At 41.0% G+C, this 26692-nt stretch overlaps 2 protein-coding genes and 1 long non-coding RNA gene across 8 annotated transcripts in view; 2 read left to right on the forward strand and 1 right to left on the reverse strand.

The window, feature by feature from the left end:
• Window positions 1–19: 19 nt before the first annotated feature.
• On the forward strand, window positions 20–2238 carry LOC116036143. The gene is made up of 2 exons (XR_004898636.1): window positions 20–101; window positions 613–2238. It is a non-coding gene; the product is annotated as an uncharacterized LOC116036143 (long non-coding RNA).
• Window positions 1060–13577, reverse strand: mios (missing oocyte, meiosis regulator, homolog (Drosophila)). Of its 5 annotated transcripts, none has more exons than XM_031279629.2 (12): window positions 13420–13577; window positions 12066–12932; window positions 11338–11827; window positions 10495–10593; window positions 10039–10293; window positions 7470–7639; window positions 6792–6857; window positions 6479–6637; window positions 5453–5605; window positions 3770–3974; window positions 3360–3489; window positions 1060–2563 (listed from the first exon to the last, which is right to left on the reverse strand). In XM_031279629.2, the coding sequence occupies exons 2-12, from the start codon at window positions 12882–12884 to the stop codon at window positions 2473–2475; spliced, it is 2637 nt and encodes an 878-aa protein (XP_031135489.1). In that variant the 5' UTR covers window positions 12885–12932; window positions 13420–13577; the 3' UTR covers window positions 1060–2472. The 5 variants fall into 5 exon arrangements, with proteins under 5 accessions (XP_031135489.1, XP_031135490.1, XP_031135486.1 ...); XM_031279630.2 differs by having other exon boundaries at window positions 3360–3483; window positions 13416–13556; XM_031279626.2 differs by having other exon boundaries at window positions 13416–13555.
• Window positions 13578–14073: 496 nt separating this feature from the next.
• LOC116036117 (collagen alpha-1(XXVIII) chain-like) overlaps window positions 14074–26692 on the forward strand; it is a 28378-nt gene continuing 15759 nt past the window's right edge. The window contains exons 1-14 of one of the 2 annotated variants that reach the window (XM_031279585.2): window positions 14074–14463; window positions 14985–15127; window positions 16386–16390; window positions 16488–17069; window positions 18834–18854; window positions 18945–19004; window positions 19138–19191; window positions 19266–19310; window positions 19402–19428; window positions 19518–19562; window positions 19643–19687; window positions 20812–20865; window positions 25735–25803; window positions 26304–26372. In XM_031279585.2, coding sequence (XP_031135445.1) covers window positions 14986–15127; window positions 16386–16390; window positions 16488–17069; window positions 18834–18854; window positions 18945–19004; window positions 19138–19191; window positions 19266–19310; window positions 19402–19428; window positions 19518–19562; window positions 19643–19687; window positions 20812–20865; window positions 25735–25803; window positions 26304–26372 — 1218 coding nt within the window. In that variant the 5' untranslated portion in view covers window positions 14074–14463; window position 14985. The remainder of the gene's footprint in view (window positions 14464–14984; window positions 15128–16385; window positions 16391–16487; window positions 17070–18833; window positions 18855–18944; window positions 19005–19137; window positions 19192–19265; window positions 19311–19401; window positions 19429–19517; window positions 19563–19642; window positions 19688–20811; window positions 20866–25734; window positions 25804–26303; window positions 26373–26692) is intronic. The other variant, XM_031279586.2, reaches the window with a different exon arrangement.

A 26692-nucleotide genomic window follows, 5' to 3' on the forward strand; every position in this document is an offset into this window, starting at 1 on the left:
CTACGCTCCTCACTTCTAAGCTTTTTATTGGATCTTGGCGTTGCACAGAAACGGGTCTGATTGGTGGAAGTTTTCATTGGATCGTACTTTCATCCAATCAGGTAAGAACTGTCTTAACAGTGTGGGTAAAGTTTTTTGTGTGAAAATTAAGATGTAAAAATAATGCTCGTGAATTCAGCGTGTATGCTCCTGTATTCAATATATATTACATATATATATTATCAAATACATATTACAGTTGGGGATGTCCATTAGTAGCTGTTCTGGAGCTTTCTATCATTATTACACGATCTTCCTCAGCAGATGGCGTTTGCCCAATTGTTATGGAAATGTAATGGTTAATTTCCTTGTTTTTCCATTGAGAATGGACTAAATTCACTTACATTATCCAAACAATATTTATTCCAGCATTGAATACACAAGTTACTGGAATAACTACCGAAGTAGTTGTTTGTGTTCACTTTTCTTTGTTTAGCCTTGTTTGAGCTGTATGTCTGTCTGTGTATCTTTCAGTGCATTTGTTCTGGACTATATGTATATGCTTAAACCTACTCAGCCAATAAAGCTCATGCTGATTGTGGTGAGATTGTTCATTAACTGCTGTTTTTCAAGGTCAACAGTGAATTTCAGTCTCAACTTTTAAGCCAACATGCACGAGAAGTCAGTAAAAACAACTGGGCAAACTCCATGTGCTGAGGAAGATTGTGATGTGATTGAAAGCTCCAGAGGATAAACTCCAGCATCTACTACAACCAACTGCTATTTCCAAGGGAAGAATTGACTTTCAATCTAATATGGATATGTATATTACTTGTCTAGTTCTGAGGTCCAAAATCTATTGTGTATCTGTTTTTCAATAGTGTCCATCTTTCTGCCTGCACTGATGGTCTGTGATTCTGTGGGAGTTCCCATGGGAGAATAATGCGTGACTCAATGCTTTCAAGCAAAGATAAAGAACGCACATGATAGAAAACCCATGCCATCTGTGTCTATAACACATGATAATGTAAAAATAAACCATGTAAACTTTTAGAAAAAAGCCCATTCAGCGGTGCTCCAATTTGTCAGTCGGAATTTATTTAAAAGGCAAACACAAGAAACACTGAAAGGATGAAATTCCAGCCACCCTGTTTTTCGGGATGCTACACGGCTCGCCAATTTGTCAGCCCCACTCCAAAATAGTTCACAAAAGGGCATGCAGTCCTATAAAACCTCCCACACCGGTTAGAAATTCTGGTGAAAGCGGCATACAGTAGCTCCTGTGCCCCCCTCATCCTCACCTCCTCCTCCCTACTCCATGACTAAGTGATTTAGCCAGCTCTGGTGCAGGCCGCCTCTCACTTACAATGCCTCCCTAGAGTGGGGAGGGTGGCAGAGAAAGAGAGAAAACCCATTTACAATGCGGCTTACACACGGCCGTCCCCCTGCAGACGGCGCCCATCCTTGGATTGATGTGTGGTATGCATAGTTTTTGGGTGCAATTTGGGCACCACAGAGAGGGAGAAAGAAAAAGAGGGCAAGTCTGTGTATGTCGGAGGGTGTAGGAGGGGGGTACAGGGCTCAGGCTGTCTGTTCTCTCGCCCTCTCTTTGAGTCAATACTGTTCCGGCAGCTGAGGTTCTTTATGAGGGGAACAATCTGGAGGGTCTTGTCAGAATGCCGAGCAGCTGCTGTTTTCTGGCGAGCTTCTTTCATGGACCACAGGCCTGGAGTAGGCTGGTGAATACAGACGCACCCTCCCACCCATCTTCCTCATCACCCCTACCTTCTCTGATTCCTCATCCTCTCCCCCAAAACCACCCCTCACAATGGAAACCCTCCCGCACAGTGCCAGATGAAGAGTGGCACAGAGGAACATGAAGAGAGCAAGAGATATTTTTTTTATTGTGCGCTACACTCCGCTCTGTCACCTGGGGTACCATCCTTCACCCCGAACAATGCTTTCATGAGGTATGTGAAGATCCTTCCGTAAAACAAACACAGACGTTAAATAGCGTATTAAAACACCACAAAATATAGCTTGGACATATTGGCACCTGTGATCACATCTTTACAACCTGATGTGTGAGTGGACATTTGATTTGTTTAATAGATCACAATAAAACCATAAGCCTGATTCAGGTTAGATTGGAAGAGGCTGATTACAGCAGAGCCTCTTGTATTTCTCCTGAGTGGGATTTACATTAGCAGAGCAGTGAGTTTGCATTCGCTCCCTTTCTGTCATTGATTCAGTTAGTCAGATCAGTAACACACACTGCCTCCCTTCTTCATATAGAGCTCTGTTACAACATTACATTCACTAGACTATAACTTATCAGTATGTCATTCTATTTAAGCAGCCACTTCAGAGAAGGACACTGCTGGCACCCTTTGTCCCTTGCCCAGTTGTCGGTGTGGCAGGTGCCAGCAGTGAACCTGCACTGGTTGGCTTCGGGCTGATGTTTGGCTTCTCTTTTTGACAAGCGTCTCCTGTTTAGCTGCTGTCTGAAGGCACCAGGTTCCCTGTGGTGTCCAGCTGCATGCATTTACATGTGCAAGCAGACACTGGGCACTCTGTGTGGTCTCTGTAATGGACACAGGAAGTTCAATTAAAAAAACAAGTTACAGGTTTGTATGTGCTAGCCACAAGAACACAGAAGGCCACAGCAGGTCAGTGTACCTTCCATTAATTGACATTTTCTAAAAATCTAAAAATGGAATTTTGGAAAAATTGTTTTATTGCTATGGCTTGAATTTCTGTATTTTCATTTAAATAGTTTTGCCACAGGCACATCATTTTTATTCAACATTGCCTTTGTCAGTAATAGATAACTATCATCATACTGTTTAAGGAAAACAAGAGGATTAGCTTTACCATTAAAGAGGATGCCATCATTGCCTCCTCACCAACAAGTTTATACATCCTTCTTTAACAGGATCCCAACATAGGTAGTTAAGAGCAGTACAGACTTTTTATAAAAGCAGAATAGTAGAAGTAGAATCACTTTGCCTTCCACGATAATCACAGAGAGAGGAAATGTTTTGTTCACAGCACGTGTACACTTTGGGTTTAAAAGGATCTCCAATAACGACAAGCATTATCGTTGACCATACCATAATCTGCAGACACTTTCTGAACACCCCCAATGTATGCCTAACTCTCATCTTGAATCATGTCTGATTTCTATTGCTATCAACTCTTGATATCTTTGAAAAAAAGCCCCATTTTGTATTTTGTACTAATGGATATTGGATTGTTTTTTGTAATTTTGCTTCAGAAATATAAATCCAATGAACAGAAGGTACACAGACCATAGCAGGAACCCTGTTCACATATATCTGCAAATGATCCACACGTGCAGCATCCAGTGAGAGTCTCACCTGAACCAGCTGAGCATGTGGCCAGCATGCCCGCCGTGTCGACAGTTGTGACACCAGGTGAACCAGTTGTTGAACTGAGCGAGTTTGTTCTCCCTTGTCAAGTCGACCTTCTCATCTGACTTCCCTGTTCCTGCCAGAAAAGATGTATCCACAAGTCAATATTTACAATCAATAAAAATTTGACTATCTATTTCAACGTTGGTATGTGTGACATCACAGCAATACGAGAACCGCATTGGCCACTGAACGTCCAGGTGCAACTGCCTCTAAATGCTGATCAAAGTCCACACAATTTCCCCTGCAATTGCTCAGTTAAGTATTACAGACACTTAAGCTGCTCCAAGATGCCTGCCTGTTGCTAAAAATATCTGCTGAGCATCTGTCTACACACTCCACACAGGCCAGTTTACCTGGGCAATTAGAAACAGGTGTTCCCATGTTCATGAGGCAGAGGGCACAACGTGGCAGCGGTTTCCTGCAGCCAGGGCAACTCGTGACTTTTGACTTGGTAGGTGATCCGCTGACACCGTACTGGCTGAAGCCGCGGCCTTGGTGGGGCATCGCCGAGCAGCTGTAGGAGATAGACTTGCCACAGAAGTTGCAGCTCACAAACACCTGTCGCAAAAGAACAAACACAAAGGTCAGTTGATAAGAACCGGTGAACATGAATGTAAAACCAACGAGCCCACGTCCGCCAGCTGTCGGATTTTCACTTTGAAGGGGGAGCAAGATAAGCATTAGATAGTACAGCAATAAACCCAATAACTGGTAATATTGGAATGTCAGTGGGGCAGTTAGGTAGTGCCGAGGTTTGCTTGCAGCAACAGCGTACTCATAATCACACATAAAAACATTTTTAGTATAAGGCTTTATAAAAGGGTCTCCTAAAGTACAACATGTGTACTATCTGAAACAGAGAAAATGACAAAGATTGAGAACACAGGTTTAATGACAAGAATTGAGCAGAGCTGTGGGTGTTTCGAGCTTGGCACAAACTACCTGTGCTATAATAAACAGTACGAGCGTTCTCTTTGTTATGAGGGAACTAATATTTCAGACAGTTAACGAACAGGACAGACTGCTTCGAGTTTGCCAGTGCCCTATTACATTAGAGTCAGGAGGAGAGTGTCCTGTTTTACTGAAATAGCAAACAGTGGTTCCTACAAAATTTGATCTTATTTGTGGTGGTAGCTGAATGTTTTGTAGGCATTTAAAAATTATTTTATTTTTATATTTTTGGGGATTCTGATGTGTTTTTCAATGACAATATTTTGAGTATTTTCTCCATGTCGTTTTTTTCTTTTTTTTTGTCACTCTTTTGGGGTGGAGGCGAGGGAGCAAGGAGAGGGTTACGTACATGTTATCTGGAGAGAATGTCCACAGCACACTGCTCAAAAGCCTGGCATCCCCACACAGATAGCATACGGTAATATCTTCCATGAGTTCACCTGGGACTCCTAAACAGCGAGGTAAGTCTGTTTCTCGCCGCCGTTGTTTTTTCACATAGAACGGCTGGTTAAAGTTAACTTAATTGATGTTACGCTTGTCCACTGGAACAAGCGCTAACGTTAGCTAACGTTTACGTCAGCTATCGTAGCGAACGTTAGGCTCCATGTGAAAAGCAATGGTCAATGTTGATAATGTGGCGGGCCGCCACAAATAAATTAATGTATGGGAAACACTGAAACATATTTCATTTCTGAAAATGGTATCAAAACTTATCCACTAACCTATAATGATTAGCATGATGAAATACAAGTATTTATGGCTGCAACCTATGATTCTTTTCATCAATTATTAATCTCTTCATGATTTTCAAATTAATCGTTTACTGTGTGAAATGTCAGGAAATAGTGGATCATGTTCAGGACAATTTCCCAGAGCCAAAAAGGACATCTTAAAAATTCCTTGTTTTGTTCAACCAACAGTCTACAACCCCAAAAACATTCAAATTACGACATAAAACATGTAAAACAAATGAAAAAATTCGGTGAACGTTTACATTTTCTGTTGATAAATGGATAAAAAGTATTAGAATTTTCCGTCAGTCGATTTCATTTCAGCGCTACAATTATTTAGAAGCTGTCCGTTACCTGGGCCAGTGGCTTGGAGCTGGGGTCCAGTTTGCCTCTATAGATGTCAAACTCGGCCCGTTTGTGCCAGAATCTCCATGCATCCAACAGGTTGCGGTAGTTTTCGATCCAGCATTGGACTCGAGGGTCTTTCAACACTTCACCTGGGGAACCCTGTTGGAAAAATAGTTTTCTTTCACATTATTACTTCATTTTGCACATAGCATGGTGAAGCATGTCACAAAAACAAATAGTCAAAGTTTACTTGAACAAAATAGCTTCTACAACTCTCACCCTTCCTACCTCTTCCTGCACCCATCCCTCTAGAGGAATGGATACATGTTTGTGTATATGTATGTGCAATTATTGCACAGGTGGTGGATGCCTTGTACACTGCAGTGCTCTATTCAATAGCAGGTTAGAACAAGAAAAAAAACTAAAGCAAACCAAGAGAGGTATTCTACAGCAAGTGAATAAGTTACAGACCGGTTTCACCACCACTTTCCAGTCTTCTTTATGGAAACCAATGCATGAGAGCAAACAACTCCAAAGAGGCTTGCATCATATTGTTATTGGAGGTGGAGATTGTGTTGAGAATAACAGCTGTGTACTTTTAGAAATGAAGGGGCAAGTTTTAGCACGTGCCTAGATTTCTCAAAGGGTGAGATTAGACAGAGAGTTCCTTTTTTCTTCTTCTTTGTTGCAGTTTTATGTTTAGTTCATTTAGGTTACTGATTAAACATTTGATTTTGGGCTCATTTACTGTAGCTTCTTAGGGCTGGTCCCTGTACCTTCCCTGTACTTACCCAATCTGCAGTTTGCATCGCACAACACAAGTTCAAATAGCATTTTGCATTTAATCCAACGTACAAAGACTGTGTTGCACAGACAGGTTCAATTGATCCACAAACAATAAACAGTAACCTGCTTCAAGTATGGTTGAAGAAAAGTATTGTTGTTACTGTTGCCTTAGAAAACATGATGTTATCATTCAGCAGTTAATGTCCATAAATTCCAACTTTGCATAATGTGTCTGTTTTTGTGAACCTTTAGCATGCAGAAGCTGGCAGTCTGGACATCTCCAGTGCGGTCCACGTGGCTCTCCATGAGGTCTACGCCATCTTTAGACAAACCCGTCAGCAGGATGCCCTCCAGGTTGCCCGCCTCCTTCATCTCATTGGTTAGTTTGTCCATGTATCGAGGCAGCTGCAGCCAAATATTCAAGTTGATCAAATCAGAGAAGAATGCAACACAACCATGCACTTTTAAAAAGAAATTCATTAGGAAATTGTGTTACAGGATGAGACATATGCATAACTACAGTATGGTGTCATGAGGACATAATCTGCTGTTGTGTTACCTGTGCGTCACTGAGAAACATACAGGCAAAGGCAACTCGGTCCCGTACAGCAACACTGCTCTCATACTGAAATACAGACAAAGAATCTCATCTTCTCTTGTCATTGGGGGGGGGAGAGAGTGAGAGATTCAGTTTGCAACAAGCTTCTTACATCCAGTACATAGCATATGTGTCTCCATACTGGCACAAAAAAATGATTAGCTTGTAATGTTACAACATCTGCCCTGTGTCACTGCTCTGCAGAAAATTCTTTTACACCTAATCAACTGACTGACTAAATGTTCTTACCATGGAGTCATCATTTCTGGCCAGCATAAGGTCTAAAGAGATAAATAAATGTAACAGCAGCTGGTGGCCAGCATCTGATGCAACAGAGGGAGGAAAAAAGCACAAACATACACTCTGTCCTGGGCACAGGCACATTTTCTGTGAGGTGTTTTATGGCTTGAAACACATTTCTTCCTGTGCACCTGAGGAATTCCCCAATAAAGACCACTGGAGTATTAACTACCTATTCATCACAGTGTTAAGAATATGTAAAAATTTTCATAAAGTGGGAACAAAACAGCTACTGTTCAGTGAGAAAAGAGTGCCAATTTAAACATCTTTTCTTTTCACCAACTTTCCCTGTGTTTGCAATAGAGCTATAAAATCCCATGATAGTAAGAGGTTCAATACCAGCACGCCATCATAGGCTCCAGGCTCACTGGTGAGAAAGGCAAACATGACGCAAAGGTAGGGGTTCTTCAGCTGCAGCCTCAGAGAGCTGCACATCTCCCTCCACAGGGAGGACTTCTCGTCGGTGTAGCCTGACAGTGCCATGGCAACCACGTTTAGGTTCAGGTCACCTGGGAATGAGAGGGAGTCAGACATGCAGGTTTAGTCACTATGTGAAAAGTCTTTACTGTAAGTGCTGCATCTGTGGTTGGACAAAAAAAAAGTTTTTTGATGGCACTTCTGAGACAATTGTTCAAGGCGAGCTAGCTTTGTGGCACGTTCAAAAATAAGTTCCAAGACAAAGGAATTATTTCAAAAAGCCCTTCGTTTTATGGTTAGTTCACATTAAAAACAATCCCATCAATCTTTGGTCATCGGTGGTCTCCTTCATCGGGGAGTAGCATTTAAACAAAACTAAAGAAAGAGATTTCAAGCACCTTCAAGCAACAGAAAAGGTACAGACAACGTGTGGATACTGATGGTCGTGTATTGTTTAACAACGTGTTCATAAAAGGCTTCAAAGGCCAAAGTGATGTAAAACTCATTCAAACATTGAAAAGTAGCTTGACATTTTGGAAAATACGCTTATTCGTTTCCTTGCCAAGAGTTAGATGAAAAGACTGATACCCCTCTCATGTCTGTAGCTACAGCCAGCAGCCAGTTAGCTTAGCTTAGCATAAAGACAGGACGCAGGGGGACACATCCAGCATGGTTCTGTCCAAAGGTAAAAAAAAAAAAATCACTTACCAGCACATCTAAAGCTCTTCTCATTTACACGTTAGAACCTTTTTACAGTCTATGGTTAAAACCAAAATGTTTAGATTAGCTTAGATATAACACTTTAATTAGTGAGTTGTATAGGTGAAGTAAGTGTATCCCCCCCCCTTTTAGATAGAGCCAGACTTAGATTTATGATAAGATCAGCATCTCATGACTGTAGCCTTTTATTTCGCGGACAGAGTGATTTTGATCTTCTCATCTAACTCTGCAAGAGAGCGAATAAGAAAACTATTGGTACATGGTACCTTTTTTAGCAAATTAAAAAAAAATTAAACTGTTGTAATGGCTTTCTTTGCAAAAGTAAGAAAAGCAGGTTTCAGTTGGCCTGCAGATTATATATATTATTGATAATTATATAATATAAATATATTAAAAAAAAAAAAGCAGGCTGGGTACATGTCAGACTACATGATGACTTAATGCTTGTATAAGTGTGCAGATGAGAATCAGTACACTGAGTCAGAGCTGCTGTTTAATAAAAAAAAAAAAAAAAATTAAAAAAAAACACTTACTGTTGAGATGTCTCTGCTGACACACCTTATCTAATGAATCACCATCAGTCATGTTCAGGAAACACTCGGTAGAACACACGGCACAAAAACGTTTGGCCTACACTGGTGGAATTTTTTCTAAGCCAAGAGACGTGTGTAAACAACAGCCTTCTCTCGCCCTTCTCATTAGACCTCAGTGTGAAAGGCACTGCAGGATGAGTGTTGTGTGAAAAACAAGGTTCTCCTGCTGTTCCATTTTTGAAATTCCTTAAGACCTTAACTTCATTTGTTAAAAGGCTCTGAAGAAAAAGAGGCACTTAGCACACTAAGATATAAACTATGTTTATCAGGAGAGTACAATAATAGGTTTAACACATTTCTAAGCTGTTTTTTATACACGCTCTAGACCTGAGTCCTTAGTCAAAATCGCTTTATGGGGCGGCCTCTAGCTCACCCAGTAAGTGACTAGTTCGCCCCATGTTGGCTGAGTCCTACAGCGGCGCGGGTTCGAATCCGACCTGCTGCTCTTTGCTGAGTGTCATCCCCCATCTCTCTCTCCCTTTCCTGTCTATCCACTGTCACTATATAATAAAGGGAAAAGCCCCAAAAAAATAATCTTAAAAAAAATCGCTTTATAAGTGTTGCCTACATAATTTCCTGTTGAAGCAGCATGGCAAGAAAACAAACAATAATGCAGTGGCAGGTCCCTGTGCAGTGTAAATCAATGGGATCTCGGTTGGCGAGAGAGAAAAGTCGGTTTAAAAGTTTTTGATTATTAAATTGGTTGGATTTTTACCGCTCCTGCTTCATTTTGAACCACTACATGTATAATTTCATTTTGCCAAAGACGATAAAAAAACAAAACAAAAGCCCAAGCACATTACAGCTACGTCTATTCAATGAATCAACGTGTTGGTAGGAAGAAAAGTAATCTGCAACTATTTTAATAATTGATTGCCAATGCCAAACATTTGATGGTTCCAGGTTGTCAAATGTGAGAATATGCTACTTTCTTGGTCTAATCTGCAGAATAATAGATAATAAAAAAAAAGAATCACTGGTTGCAGCACAGAAATTAGTTTATACAAATGTATGTCAGTTTAAAAAACGACTACGGTACATTTTAATGTGTTTGGTCTGAAACAATTTTACTTCCAGTCAACACTTGGCTTCAAAGACACACCTGCTTCCTATCCCCCTCCCCTCTCTCTGCCTACACCCGCACACCCTCCCACCCTCCGCAGTGCTGCAGCACTCACCCTTCTCAGCGGTGGCTCCCTTGTTGAGGATCTGGATGGCCCGGCGGATGTCCAGGTTGAACAGAGCCACGGCGGCTGCCCGCTCCCACTCACGGTCCTGCTCCAGCGATCGCAGGAATACCTCCACACCGATGTCGGGACCCCGGCTCATCCAGCCGCAGAGCCGCAGGGCAAGGCAGCGCTCCTCGCTGTCGTACCGCGGCAAATCTGTCTGGCGGTCTGAACCGTTCCAGCATCTACGGCTCTCTTTTGTGCCTGGGAGAACCAGGAGGACATACACAGAACGATAAATAAGTCAATTTTTTCAAAATGAGCAATTATGTACTAACAATGTATCATCAATCTTAATTATTTTTTACAAATGCTATTTAACTAAGGTCTGATTCTTCCTCACAAGGATTATTATTTATCATATGAAATTTTCATGGGGTTCAGACGAGTGTGTCACTGACTTACCTGAGCTGGTCTTTACAATGTTCTTGATACCAGAGTAGACCACTGACTGTTTGTTCCCCTGCAGTTTCAGCTCCATATCCTCTGCACACTGCTTCATATGTGATACTTGTATAGGAATTGTAACAGATATTGTAGCTGAAACAACATAATGATAGCACGAAAAAGGGCAGATCGGGGTGCACAAGAACAACAATTAATACAGAAGTTTATCACATAACTCAAATTCAAACTGGACCAAAAACAGAGTTACACAGTTAAACTGCTGCTGAATCCAAGAAATTCATCAGACATTTTTACTATTTACCATCAAAACAAGAATTAGTACTTACTATAGAAGACAAACTTCAAAATTTAGGATCTATAAAGGCTTACCGTAGGTTTCTGCCTATTGAAACAAAACCATATCTATATATGTTTCATTACAAGGATGTTTTCACCCCCACCAATTGTCATTGGGATTGTCTCATTTTAATCCAAACTAACTGTACACAATCAAAATAGTTACAAAGATGCTATACTCACAGATAATTCTAGATAGTGACTTATGATAATAATCTATTTAATTATATTTTATTTACCTCTATTAATATTTTCTTTCTTTCAGACTGTTCTGCACATCTGACTAGTTAGCTGTGAAAAGGGAGAGAGAAAACTCTAAATAAGGACTTGTAAAGCACAACTAATATACATAGACTGAGCTGTGTTACCTTATCAATGTTTTTTTTATTTATCGAAATGCAGGTGTACCATATCACAATCACGGTTATACCAACATAAATATGAAAACAGTATCACTTCTCCACTCAGAAGGTATTCCCACCATTTCACTGTCACAAAGGATATAGAACAGATCATACCACAAAGACTTCAGCTGGGGATCGTTCCCTCCCGCCAGCAGGTGGTTCCTCCACACCTGGACGGTGTCGTGCCCGTACCTGGACTGAGCCCTCTGCCTCATCTTAGTGGCGATGTCTTTCTCAATCACGCTCTCCACTCCTTCAGCTCCATCCTCCACGCAGTCGTACAGGTGTCTGCCACACGCCCACATGAGCGAGGTGGTGGAGCTCCAGGCCAGTGAGATGCGTTCGAACACGGTGAAGTCAGTCATGACCCGGTTGGCTGCTGACACCACCACCATGCGGTTCTGAGAAGACGGGTGCCAGGCAAAGCTGCCGATCTGGCTTTCACAGGGCTGCACGCTTCGCTCGATGATGGTGGGCTCCGTCTCATCCCCAATGGGTGTAGGAGTGTGTTGCATGTCGTACAAGCGTATGATGTTGCTGTCACGTGTCAGTGTGGCCAGCAGGCCGTTACGGGTTGGACACCAAGCGACCTGAGATGAGAAAAGAAAGCATCAAATTATTAAACGCCAACTTTCAGCTTATAAAATCTACTGTATAATATTTTACAACAAACTACATCTTCAGAATCCAAAGAAACCTTGACAACACAGTTCTTATCCCAATTAACCTGGACTGAGTTTAAACATTTTTCTCATCTCCTCAAAAACAAACTGTATTCTGCCCTCAGAGCATTTAAATTCTGTAGTGTGGGGCCAAACTGCACCATACCTTAGTGAGCGGTTTAGGCTGCTCAGTGAGCGTGAGCACGGGCTTCTCAAACTTCCTCAGATCCCAGATGGCCACCTGGCCCTCAAAGAAAGAGGCCACACGGTCAGGGAAGTGTGGGTCGACCGTCACCCCCTGGATGGCCTTAGTGTTGACAAACGTTTTCTGGCTTGTGTTTCTCAGGTCAAATATTGCGAGGTTCCGGTGCATGCCAGCCAACAGCAACTTTGGGTCACGAAGCAGCCAGCAGAGGGACAGGCAAGCATCGTTCTGGCCTAACTCATACAATGGTTTGGTCACTACTGAGCTCGAGTCCAAATCCACAGATGAGAGACGAATCTTCTCAGAGGCTACACTGGCCTCTGAAGAAAACTTACTGCTAATGTCCCATATGAGGACAGAGAAGTCTGCCCGGTGCTTGTCCAACCCAGCAGCCAGCAAGTTGCTGTCCACCGGGTTCCAGGCTAAAGTGTTGCATTGACGGGCATGCTTGGGCACAAACTCTTTCCCCACCAGCTCTTTACATGTGGAGTTGTGGCTCTGACCCAGACTGGTGAGCACCACTCTGCCGTTAGCTTGGCCAACAGCGAGCAAACACTCAGGCTCATGCTTTGGGTACCAGGCCACACATTTCATGTAAGGGGTGTCAGAGTTAATGGCTAGTAAAGTAGCAGCAGTTTCTTCAGAGAGAGGGAGAGTGCCAGCCTTGGTTTCTGAGCTGCCCACAGGTCCAATACGGTACAGTCCCAGCTCAGAGTCACAGATGACATAGTGGTCCGGGTGGTGAGGAGACCACAGGATGTCCGGCTTGGAGCCACTCATGATTCAGAAGCAGCTAGAAGAATCTCAAGGAATTCTGCCTTCTATAACCTGGAGATTGGACAGATTGACAGAGCAGTTAGCACATGGATAAATACTAGTGAGATCATACACACCTCACCTTACTGAAATAGGTGCATGTTGGCAGAAACACAGCACTGAGAAATCCCATAAATATGTTAAAAGTAACGTTAACTTGTAAATTAGCGGAACTGTTAATGTAGATCTGAGCGTTACAATTGTTAATTTCATAGCAAAAAAATAGGCAACCTAATGCTAACTAGCTAGTAAGCAACGTATTTGTTTGAAATAAAAGCACCATGTGAAGTAAACGATGTAGTTAATTTGCTATATGACGAAGTGTTACAGTAGTGAAAACTAAAGTCCAAAGTTTGTTGACATGCTAACTCAACTAAGCTAGCCAATGCTAACGAGTGAAGGACGAGCTAAAGCATGGACGTTTAGCTAGCGCGAATTTAGCTCGCAGTCAAAAACATTTGCTAACACTTTACAATATCAACGATGCTGTGTTACTTACAAACACGCAGTGTTTAAATGAGCAGGTGAAATGCGATTTGCCATGCACATGTCGGGCAGGGGCACTTCGAGCCCCACTGAATGTTGTGTGTTACACCAAAACATGTCCGTCATATTCGGAATGTCAGATAATCAAGGTTCCGGTTACTCTTACTGTTACGTGTAGGCCTACATGCAGTTTACCACCAGATGGTGCCGTAACCAAAGTGTATGAAAATACCACAGAAAGGAAAGCAATGGACTGATTTCAAACCCCATCGAATTATCAGAGTATTTTACACAGTCGATTAAGACTGAGCATATTATTTGAACATATTCTTTCCGGAATGTAATCAGTGTGCACGGATCTGTATTTCACTTTAAAAGTAGGCTGCTGCTACTACTACTACTACTACAAACAAGGTTAACATCTGTACTGTACATGGGAATCATACTACATCTGGTTTTCACATTAGTGGGCGACAGTGGAAAAGTAAAATAATCTCAAATCATTTGGGACTTTTACGCACAGCATCCAAACAATCTCCATGCGCAACAGCCCAAACATAAAGCAAAAACTGTATTAACCCTTGCAACTTTTTCGAAAAGCGAAACAGGTAGTCTTGTCCATCGCCCCCTGACGTAAAAACACCACAATGCTCCTTTAATATTCGCACAGAGTATTGTGTATGCGCCATTGTAGGGTGCTTTATTTTTGATAAATAGCTATGTTGATATCGTTTTAGAGTGAGAAACTGAATTGTAGTCTATCTACACTATTCTGATATTCCAAAAACATTCCTGCAGGAACATATTGTGTTAGTGAACAGCCACAGAGTCAGGAAAAATAAAGTCCTTTCCCGGTCAATCCTCAAGCTCTGAACTGGAGCGCTGAAATGTTGGAGCGGCCCCAGAGCCCCCGGCTACGCACAGCACACCAGCTCATCTGATGGTCCTCAGTTTGTCTCAGCACGGTTTATAGGACTTGATTTCGCGGCGAAATGCCCCCCAAAGAGCCACAGCTGACTGGAATACAAGCACTGACTGCAGCTAAATGAGATTCTAGGTAAAACAACTTTTTTGCATGCCTAAAACAGTATGCACCCTTAATTTGTTTACTTGTAGTGCCATGTTACAGTTTTAATGACAACTGTAATGTGTGTACTAGGCTTAGACAAGTCATTATTCATGTTATTCAAACATTTACATTTAGAGATGCTTTTTAATGTACCTGAACTCAACTTTACTTTAGAGATGATTTAAAGGCTGCAGCATGTTTAGAAGAATTATTTGCACAAATTACTCTGGCTTTAAACACATTTACACATTTTGTCTCACTAACATTGCAGGCATTTTATAAAGCACATTGTCAGTATCAGGAGCAGTTTAATTTGAGTGAATCATGGTATTCATTGTCATTACTGTCATACACTTTACAGCTCCCTGTTTGGGCTGTGGTTAGTAGGATGCATGATAGTATCATATACAACAGGTAAATATTATGATACTGGTTGAATATTTTGTGCTTTGCATCCACTGTAAGTTTATGCATTTTATTGCTTTGTCTTGTAAACTACTTTCTGCTAGGATGGAAATGTTGCTGAGGGGAAACCTGAGGAGAGGAGTGGGGCTCTGCATTCTGCTGTTGGCTCTGGTACACGGGGCCACAGGCCAGAGAAGAAAGACAGGGCGCAAGAACAACTACAGGCTACATGACGACGGAGGAAATGGTAATTCTTTAAATGAGACATGTTGGTGGGGAAGGTCGGTCACTGTATCCTGGGGCGGGTGTAACAGACTCCAGGTAGGAGAACCAGACATTGACCAATCGACATCCACAGCTCAAGATACACAGCTTCAATTACTATGTGCAACATTTATATGTCTGGGTGGGATTATGTGAGGAAACATGCAGATAATTTACAGAGTTTCACAGCACATACGCAAACCATATGCATATTTGATAAATGATTATATGGCTGCCAGCATAATAGTCAGGTCCTCAAGTCTCAAGTCCTTGGTGTTAAAATCCCACTTCAGGTCTAAAACTAAAGTCCTTATTAAGCTTTTTATCTCAGTGATTGAACCCACAAAACCAAAGCTCACAGGTCACAGTGGGACCATCGTGGTGCGCCATGGCTCAGGAGATTTGGAGGTTTGTTCCTCAGCTCTTCCGTGGGCAAGACACTGAACCCCAAATTGCTCTTGATGGTCAGGCCAGCACCTTGCATGGTAGCTTCCTATTTATAAACCACTTTGGATTAAAACATCATATAAATGCAACCAATTACCATTTGTCAGCTAACATTTTATGTGCAGCATGCTCACTCTTTGGCACTGGCATGTTACATTATCCTATTTATAGCTGTGTTTTCACATTTTCAACATCTATTACCCCTATAGGATCAGGCCAGATTATCAGGTACACATTGCGATTAATGTTGAAAAGATAGCCAGTGAATAGATCAGATAGGTCGTCTCTGCTTTGAGGGCAGCTCAGCCCTAAAGAACTGAACTGTAACCCTAACCCTTTTAGAGTCTGAGTGTCCTGTGATTGTTTACATAAAAATTAAAATACTTTTGCATCAGCATTCAATTAAAACTCTCTGGTGAAATAATACATGTTTTTAATTTTCTGGCATGAAATTTGTTAAATTTAAAGCCCCTAAGTGTGTGTGTAAAAAGACACTGGCAGACAATAATGCATGCTAGGGCTGCAATTAACGATCATTTAAGGATATATTAAACTCTTGATATGTTTTTTTAAATTGATTAATTCATTACTTAGTATATAAAATGTCAAAAAATGTTTTTCTAAGAGATGACTTCTTGATTTTGCTTGTTTTGGCTGACCAATAGTCCAAAACTGAAATATATTCAATATAACCAACAACATAGTTGCTTTCTGTTCAAATCAATGAATTGTGCAATCGTTTCGACGTTTCTACTGCAGGAATATACCAGTATATGAACATCTCCCCCTTGCAGTTCTATTAGGTTGGACTTATCTACAAAAAGGACTATTCAGTTGCAACCAGATTCTCATATCTTCTTCTGGTGAATTTCTGCAATCTCCTTAGATTTTGTTGGTTTCCTTCTCCCATAGGTCTGACTTGTTCGCTGGAGGTGGCGTTCATCCTCGACAGCTCGGAGAGTGCAAAAATATTCCTGTTTGAGAAGCAGAAGGCCTTCGTGTTGAGCTTCAGCACCCGCCTCTCCATGCTTCAGGTAGCCGGCTGGACGCTGAAGATGCGAATGGCTGCACTTCAGTACAGCAGCTCTGTGTCAATAGAGCACCGATTCTCAGCCTGGAAAGACCTGGATTCATTTCACAGTCAAGTCAGCACCATGAACTACATCGGCCATGGCACCTACACCACCTACGCCATCACCAATGCCTCGCAGCTGCTGGTGCAAGAGACGCCGGCGGACAGCGTCAGGGTTGCAGTGCTGATGACTGACGGGGTCGACCATCCCCGTAACCCCGATGTGATTGCAGCTGCAGCAGAGGCCAAAGGTCACGGCACAAAGTTCTTCACTGTTGGTTTATCAGACATCGGCCAGCAGAGACAGAATAACGCCAAGCTCCGGGCCATCGCCAGCACACCTGCTCAGCAGTTTGTCCAAAGTCTTCTTGATCCTCAGCTAGAGGAGAAGCTGCTCAAAGAGATGGTGAGTGTTGGCTTCAAGTGAGATGACCTCAGTTAAGATGGCACCTGTATTAACACGAGAAACAACAATTCAATTCAGTTTATTTAAGAAGGGGACAGTGCAAATTAATAAAGCGCATGATTTTGCATGGATTAAAAATGTCAGAATTAGCCAAAAGGCTATTTTTCATTTGTAGTCCCTTGAGACAGAATGTCTTGACATGAGTGTTTTCTTTTTCATCCCAGAAGCAAGAAATGTTGGTATTAAGTCATGGTAGTGATCATTGTGTTACTGGTATTGACTGACTTTACAAGTCAGTGTAGTACACCTGTATACCATATAATGGCTGTAATTATTAAAGCCCTTACTGTACTGTATGTGTAGGATTTGAAACTTTCTGACGTTGGCGCCCCCTAGTGGTGGTAGCAAAAACAAAGACGCTGGGGCAGACCACGAATCAAACCCGGGGCATCGAGAATGAAGGTTTAAAAACAGTGCATAGACTGCATTCATTGTCACGTGGATTGTATGCTTGTTCTACTAATAAAACCTCGTACTATCAGAATAATTTGAAAGATGCTATAATCTCATAAAAAATCTACACATAGGGGGCTTTAATGTTTGGCTTTCATCCGTGCCAGAAAGTTTAAACGATTTCAAGTAAATTCAGTCTACTTTTCTTAACAAACTATGTGGTGTGACAAGATTTGTCTTTGTGCTGTTAGTCTTAGCCTAACTGCAGTACTGAGAGAGTTAAGAACAACAGGCTATCCATGTCCACATCCACATACAGCAGCAACGGGGTTGCTTTCTGTATGGATTTTGTGGGTTCCCTCCGGTAGCTCTGGTTTAAGTCCTTTGTCCAAAACCATTGACCTTAGAGCTGGGATTGGTCTTTAAGCACTGTGGCTTTACACTTCTGAATAGTTAGGATAGATCAAACGCAGAGCAGTAATTATTAACAAATAACTTCTTAACTAAGTTAATGAGCGGTATCTCGCAATGAAAAAAGCATGAAAAAAGCATTGCTATGTTTTATCTTGACCGCTATCATGTCTCTGATTGCACTTGATGGAATTTCAAAGGGTTTATTGATCCTGAGTGTTTGTCTCATCCCACATTGAAACACACCTTCTTTAAACTTAATTTGAGATATTGAAATCAACCAATCAAAAATGTCAGAGGGTCCTCACAAGAAAGCAGCAGTGATTGCAAATACTGTTTGACCTACATCCGATAGAGTGTTCCCGATCTTGGGGTTGGGACTCTACATCGGAGGGGTTATAAATTGATTAAAGGGATAAAAACATACATATATATATATATATGTATGTTTTTATATAATTTTCCCCCATTTGTTTGGTTTGACACATGGTTGAGAAGCACTAATGATCCACTGCACACCCAGCAGCCTATCACAGTGACAACAGTATGCAGAGGGGTTTATATTCCCCTCTTTTTCTGCACTTTCTGTCCTCAAAGCGGGTTCACGTCTCAGTGACACAGTTGTGTCTGCATAACAGGGCTTTCCCGTCTGCTTTGCATTTTCCACACGCACAGAAATGTCAAATATCTGCAGTAGGTCAGGACCTGTCTGAGAGAGTGGCATGGCTTGTTCTGCGTTCCAGAAATATTCATTCACAGTTATAGCTTGCAACAGTGTTAAAGGAAGACAGTATCTAAAATGAAGGCACCAAGGTTTCTCCAAAACTAATAAATTGATCTTTTCTGTGAGTGAGTGAGTGAACTGCCACTGACATTTTTTGTCTCATGTTTTGCATCCAGGGTGCAGTCGCATTTGAAGGGGTAAGTCTTCCAATGCAATGCAGCATTTTACTTCTATGATTAATTTGTGTATATGGTTGCAATTACTTTGTATTTTTCTCTCTCTGTCAGTGTCCACAGGCCCAAGTTTGTTTGTGTGAAAGAGGAGAGAGGGGCCCTCAAGGAAGTCCGGTGAGTTCTGTATAAAAACTGCATTCTTTACCAAAATTATCAGATACTTATTCTGTATTTCGTCATCACAAACATACAAAGGATCATCTCGTCTTTTAGGATATAACCAAGACTTAACTTTTACTAATTCCAGGGTAGAAAAGGGGACCCAGGCTTCAGAGGGCAACCTGGTCTAAAAGGAAGCAGGGTAAGTCATCACACAAACTATTTTAGTGTCTGATTGTATGCAGCTCATTGTATGTTGTTCTCTTTTTTTATAAGGGGGAGTCTGGCTCGGACGGTCGACCTGGAAGTGATGGTGCAGAGGTAAAAAATAAATAATCTCTTACTACCAAGTAACATGCTTCTTATTTGATGAAATGCAGATTTTAAAACTTTCACCTACTACTCTTTACAGGGTCGACCAGGTTATAAGGGTAACAAGGTGGGTGACATTTAGCTTTAGCAACATGCTTATCGGTTGTTTTACTGTCCTCAGAAAATAAGAGTCTAATCTTGTGTTTGGTCTTTTAGGGGGAGAGAGGAGACTGTGGCACTCCGGGGGGAAAGGGTGACACTGTATGAACATTATTAGCTACACTGTTTTAATCAATACCAACGACTTTGCCTCTCGTAATGAATTATGTGTCATTTTGCAGGGACCTGAGGGACCTCCAGGCCAGCGAGGCACGAAAGGAGAACAGGTAGAGCACAACTAAGAATTATTGAATGGATTGCCATGAAATCTTGTACATCCATGGTCCTCAGAGGATGAATCCTACTGACTTTGGTGATCCTCTGACCTTTCCTGTAGCGCCAACATGAGGTTCACATTTACGTTTTGAGTGCAATAACTTTGTATACCCTTAACTTTACATCTAGCGCCATTATCAGGTAAAAAAATTTGAATTTGTCCAATACTTTAGTTTATAAAAAAAAAAAAATGGAAAACTACATGACATTCATCAGTCTTACAGTAGCTGTACTTTGTGTTTGGGGCTGGTTATCAAATGTTAGCATGCTATAAACTAAGACAGTGGTAAACATTATACTTAAACATCAGCATGTAGCATTGTGAGCATGTTAGCATGCTAATGTTAGCATTTAGACTCTTGTCTTGTTAAAAAAAAAATCAACTTGTCATTTTTTTCATAGTTCTTATTGACCTATTATAAGATTAATTAATCACTGAAATGCAGTCCACACCAGCTTTACAATTAAGAAGCAATTTCATAATTTTTTAAACGTTTTTGTCACTCATCCTTCACGCTCCTGAACATACAGTTTACTGCTTGCTGTTCATATTGATACAAAGACATCAGACAGTCCGTTCACTCTCCAATATGAAAAATGGAAGTGGAATTTGCCTCTTATTCATCTCTGCACTAATGGAATGTGAATATTGGATTATGGGTAATCCTGATACTAATGTGGCTATCCAAAGCAGTGAATCCAGGCTTGCAGGATATTATTCTTTTGCAGGAACAGACTTTGTGTGGTGGGATTAGTGCATGGACCTGGCCGCCCAGCACCACTCTTCCTTCTCTGTGCTACTGGCACAGTGTCAGTATAACCTTGTTATTTTGTGAGCTTGGCCTGAGAATCGAAGGACATGAAGGCTGTGAATGTTGATTTTAGTGATTTCAGAGGTGGTGTGTTGGTTTTGACCTGATGCTTGGTCATACAACACGGGGACTGCATTTTAAATTCATACATGATGAAATATTTGTTGCAAAATGAAGAAAATCATGGGTAAAACAATAGGTATTAAAATCAATCTTAAATGTTACATTGAAGAATTGTATAAGGTTTTAAATTTGTTTTGCAGGGTGTGATAGGACCACAAGGAGACATGGGACCTGAGGGCCCAGCAGGACCTAAAGTAAGTTTCCCCAAGACGTAGAGATGCATTGAAATTTGTCGTTACCTAACAGTCGCCCATAATACTGCTTTGTACTGATCACTGATTTTTTCTCATCCCCTTTTGTCAGAACGTTTTTAGATAGATATATTTTGAATATTTAGTTAATATTTATTCGCTTTCTTGACGACAGTAAGCCGCTGGTACCACTCTCGTGTCTGTGCGTTAAGTATGGAGCCATAGAGTAAGGAGGGCATTAGCTTAGCTTAGCATAAAGACTGGAGGTAGGGGGAAACAGTCAGCTTGTTTCTGCCCAAAGTTAAAAATACACATAGCAACACCTCTAAAACTCAATCAATATTTTGTTCTTTGTTTGTTTAATACGTACACAAACAGAAATATAAGAATCAAAATTTGTGGTTTTGGGGGGGGTTACATGCTGTAACTAGTTCTTGATGGTTTATCCGTCTGCCCAGCACTTCTATGCAGCATCTCCACTGGTTGCCCGGCTGGTCACCAAGAAATAGTGCTATAGTGTAATAGCATACAACTCCTCACAAGCCTGTTTCCTAAAATATTTAACTATTCCTTTAAGGTTTAAAGAGCTTTTTTTTTCTTTCTTTTTTTTTAAGAAACTCAATATTTTTATTTTGATAAAATAAAATACAAATTTTGATTTGAAATGTCATCAGCATCCCAAAGATGTAAAAGCAAGATTCTTTAGTCACCTAAAGAATTTAGTTATTTATGATCCTTCAGAAATGTGTGGTTATTCTTACTCAGAATAGTGGAGTTGTTGATTGCTCCCCAGACAGTTTCCCACACAACATTTGGAGCAAAATAAAAATGACCTTTAAAATGTGTGCCCAGGGCCAATAAGATGCTGATGGCTCCATCACCACAGAGCTGTCCCGCAGCTTTAACAAAGATGTCTTTATACAGATATAATGTAATGTGATTTATAGCACCTCCAGGAAAATTCAAGACATTAATCAAGTGCGAGTTTTACAGAAGTAACAAAGGACTGGTCTTTATTTCCTAAATGCCACAAAGGTTTAAACAAGACTACAGGCCATTTGGCTTCAATGTATAATATGTATGTTTATAGTTAGCCTGGGTAAACCCTGACGGACTTCCGGCAAATTTGAGATTTGCTCTGCAAGTCAGACTACGTTTACACGTGGGTGGCTATTTTCATAAACGGACATTTAGAACCTCTATGTTTTCAGAAAAGTGTTCGTTTACATGTACCCGTGTATATATATATATATATGCTGTCAATGCTGTCAAGAGCATGCCACACCTGTAGGTGGCAGTGTAACAAGAAGCTCAAGCTCACGTTAGCCAATCAGAATCCCAAAAATAGCAACAACAGCAATGACTCACTTCCTCTTTCTCTCTCTTGGCTGCCTAAACCTCCGTTTGTCTCAGTTTACATGCAAACGTGCAAACGAAGTTTTCCAAAATCTCCACTTTGGCCGGAGTTTTTAGAAATAATTGTTTTATGTGATAAAAACGGGGTTTTCGTGTAAATGAGAGGCCAAACTGCAGGAAAATATCTGCATCTTCCCTTCGTGTAAACAGGGCTTCAGTCTGGTGAAGAGCCCATTCAAACCCATTTCCAATGTCCCCAAAATCGAGGCACCAATCACAACCGCTGAGGCGGGCTTTACGCGCCGACGGTAGCGCAGCGACGGCGAGCAGCTTTTTGTTTACATTCAACATGACGGCTACCGAAGGGCAGCGTCACCCGGATCATTGGTCTGATTGGTTTAAGGACTATCCAATGCGCCCAGAGGCTATTTGAGCGGCGTCCGTTGATGACGCCCCTTTGGAAATGAACTGTTAATGAACCTTTCTCAGACCCACTCTCAGTTACAACTGAGAAGGGTCTGGTGTCAACCAGGCTAGTTTATAGTATTTTCCACCAGATATCACAAAGATACTACTGTAAATGACAGAAACGTCATTCATTTGTTTCACAGTATCTAATTAAATCTATTTTATAAGCACTTTAAAAGAGTGGGGAGAGCACTGATTATTAAATTCCCCATGGATAAATGTACTGCAGTTTAAATCCCACAAACAAGATCGAAAAGACATGAGGTTGTGGTTCTTCTTGCAGAAGATGTTGCATGTAAAACATCTCAGGATGTAAATGGTCACCGACTTCCCTAAAAAGCTAACATTTATATATTAGTGTTACTTAAAGGGGTAGTACAGAATTTTGGACATAGGACCTCATTTCCATTAGCCAGTGTTTTATTTATCAGTGGAGACCGTTTTCAACACTTTTCATCCAGTCCTTCCAGCTGCAGAGTTCACTGGTGCTAGGCTAGCGCAAGTCAACAGTATCTGCTAGCCTGCCACTAAAAACAGTCTTATCCACTCCACAGTACACCCTAGGCAAATAAATTATAACGCCAGACTATCGATGTAAATGTCTGTGTTGATAGAATAATATTAGAAATAAAACAACCCTTGCATCGCATTGTTTTATTAGTTAGTTAGTTATACTTTGTTACCTGTAGTTGGTAGCATAGGCTACAGCAGCGGCGGAGTGATATTACCTAGGCTCCATGACAATCACACAAGTTTATTTACCTGCCGCTGCAATTTGCATGTAAACTGTCCGAGCTTACATGACTTTTCTGTCAGCAATTACCTAAACTTAGCAGTTAGCCCAGCCAAGTATCTACCAAGAGTGTAGCTATACTGTTACCGTTACGTTGTCACTCTCCACAATGCATTGAACTGTAACGTTATCTCCACTAATGTTGTCAGTCTCAATCTATCAGTAGCAGCTAGGCTAATGTTATGAAAGGGGCTAGCTTTATTAGCTAGAGTAGCCTACAAAAAGTTATTACCTGTTCATCAGTAGCTGTGGGTGCATCTGGAAAGATGGATGGAACCACATTCGTTGTCAGTGACTTGTGGTCCTTTAGATTGCGGGGTTTTTCAAAGTTGTCTGGTCTAAAATGATCACTACACATTTGCCACTTGAGTAGAGTTTCCGTCTTGGTGTCCAAGCCAGCAGCAAGAAGCCACAGTTGGCTCCTTTCTAGATCTCCCAATGGAAATTTGTGGAAACTTTGTGGTGCCCATCTGTTTGGTTTATTTTTACAATTTCTAAATGCACACTGAATCACCATGTTGCCTAGTCCTTAAGTTTCCAATCCAATGCTTCAATACCAATGTACTAGGCTACTATTAGGTGTCCCGACTGTAGTGCGCTTCTCTGTTTACTTTTCGGCGCAGTACTACTAACCGGAGCAAAGTAAAATTCCGCTGCTGCTGAGAAACTAGTCCCTCAAAATGTAATGCGATCATTGAGCATGCAAGGGTAGTTTTATTTCTAACATTATTCTATCAACACAGACATTTACATCAATAGTCTGGTGTTATATTTTATTTGCCTCAGGTGTACTGTGGAGTGGGTAAGGAAGTTTTTAGTGGCAGGCTAGCAGATACTGTTGACTTGCGCTAGCCTAGCACCAGCGAACTCTGCAACTGGAAGGACTGGATGAAAAGTGTTGAAAATGGTCTCCACTGATAAATAACACACTGGCTAACTTGGAAATGAGGTCCTATGTCCAAAATTCTGATCCACCCCTTTAAAGAGACAATTCACCCAAAAAATGAAATTAATTTCCCCTCTTACCTGTTGTGCTATTTATCAATCTAGATTGTTTTGGTGTGAGTTGTCCAGTGTTGGAGATATCGGCTATAGAGATGTCAGCCTTCTCTCCATTATAATGAAACAAGATGGCAATCGGCATGTGGAGCTCAAAACAACAACAAAATACATTTGAAAAACTCAACAGCAATGTCTCTTTCCAGAAATCATGTACTATTTTTTTTCTACCGAACTACACCTGCCTGTCTTGATTTTATTGGTTGAGTTTTGAATCTCTCTGTGTAATGAGGGAGTCATCAGCAAACATGTAGAGTTTACAGGAAGGTGAAAATGTTATTTAGATATTATATCAGTGGATGCAGGTTTGTTTAATTATGTGGTTATACGTGTTTAATGATAGCCAGACAGATTCTTTTAAGAGGATGGAAGAATGAAGGGGTGCCGTCAATCCAGGAGTGGGCTTGTGAGATGGCTAGGGTGGCGACGTTTGAAAATAATAGGCATATAAACAGTTTGCCAGATTGGATGTCTATACTAGAAAATGGGGAAAGTATGTGAGCTTTCTGGAGGGCTCCTAAGAAGCTTTGTGCTGGAGAGAGACGTGTATGATGGGCTTATGGTGTTGTCATTTATACATAAGTTCATACGGTTTATTGTCTATTTTGTTACTATTTTATTGAATGGTCTTGAATATTGTAGTTACTGTGTGATTTTTGTCTGGGTGGGTGGTGATGACGAGGGGGGGGGATATATTCATGTTGCGAATTGTATGTTTTGTGTGTTGTTAAAGAAATAAAAATTGTTAATCACATAAATGGGGTGGTAGTTGCTCGGTCTGTAGGGAGTTGGGTTGGGAACCGGAGGGTCGCTGGTTCATGTCCTTGTACGGACCATAGTACAGAGTGTGGACTGGTATCTGGAGAGATGCCAGTTCACCTCCTGGGTACTGCCAAGGTGCTCTTGAGCAAGGCACCGAACCCCCCTTAGCCCACTCACTCTGACATCCTCATTTGTGCATGTATAGGTCCTGAGCATGTGTGTGTATTTCAGGCCTGTGTGTAGTGTGTTCTAACAAACAGAGTGTAAATTATAATTTCCCCACTGGGGATCAATAAAAAGTTTAAATAATTATTTTAATTAAAAAAAGAGAAGATGACTAGATGTATGTGGTCAATATTTCTCATTTCATTTCACACCTATTTGCAGTGTTGAACTGCCATCACATAATGACTGAACTTGTTTACTTGCAACAGGGAGACAGAGGGCCCAACGGTGCTTCTGGACCACCGGGGGACATTGGTATCGGATTCCCGGGAGCCAAAGTAACTCTTTTATATCAACATTACCTTAAAAACATCCTCTGCTGTCACATACTCTTCCTCAAATCAAAATTAATACAGACACATACTATGTATAATTACTTAATCATATTATATACTGTTCTGGTGTACACTGCTATAGATGGTATCATATTACTCTCATATACTATTCTTTGCTGACTTTCCTGTTTCAAATCACACCACTATGTCACTTTTCTAGAGACTGTACTGCACTGTACTACTGTGTGTATACTGCTGGCCTTATCTTATCTTATCACCCCTCTCATTGGAGTTAAAGAACATTTTAAAACATCTCCTGCAGCTGGAAAGATTGTTTGATGAGAAAACTTCTTTAATAAAGTAGTTTTCTCCGATAGTGAGAAACTAACAAACCCCTAATAAGTGCCAGATAGATTACATATCATCACTCTTTAATTACTGTAATTACTGAAACAAGTTATACGTGTTGAAAGTTGTTGAGTGGTGCTGTTTGATGCTTACAGGGAGAAAAAGGCATTCAGGGAAGAGCAGGTCCAACAGGTCCTGTTGGAATAGGAGAACCTGGACTACCAGTGAGTATAAAACAATGGTCTTATATTGTATCGATGCATCAAGGTCTTGTGCACAGTTACACAGTTTCAATGGGCAAGTGACACTGATAAAACTGTCCTGGTAAAAATGTAAAGCTACCAGTGGTGGAAGTACTCATATGTTTTACTTCAATAAAAGTAGCAACACCACTTGGTAAAAAAAACTCTAAACGTCGTGCATTCAAAATTGTAACTAAAAAAACAGTATTATAGGCAAAATGTACTTACATTATTAAAAGTATAAGTATTCGTCGGGCAGAGTAGCCCCTTTAAGAATGTTGTGTTTATATTATTACTGATGC

Source organism: Sander lucioperca, chromosome 10 (assembly GCF_008315115.2).
Source record: "Sander lucioperca isolate FBNREF2018 chromosome 10, SLUC_FBN_1.2, whole genome shotgun sequence".
NCBI classification, from domain to species: Eukaryota; Metazoa; Chordata; class Actinopteri; order Perciformes; family Percidae; genus Sander; species Sander lucioperca.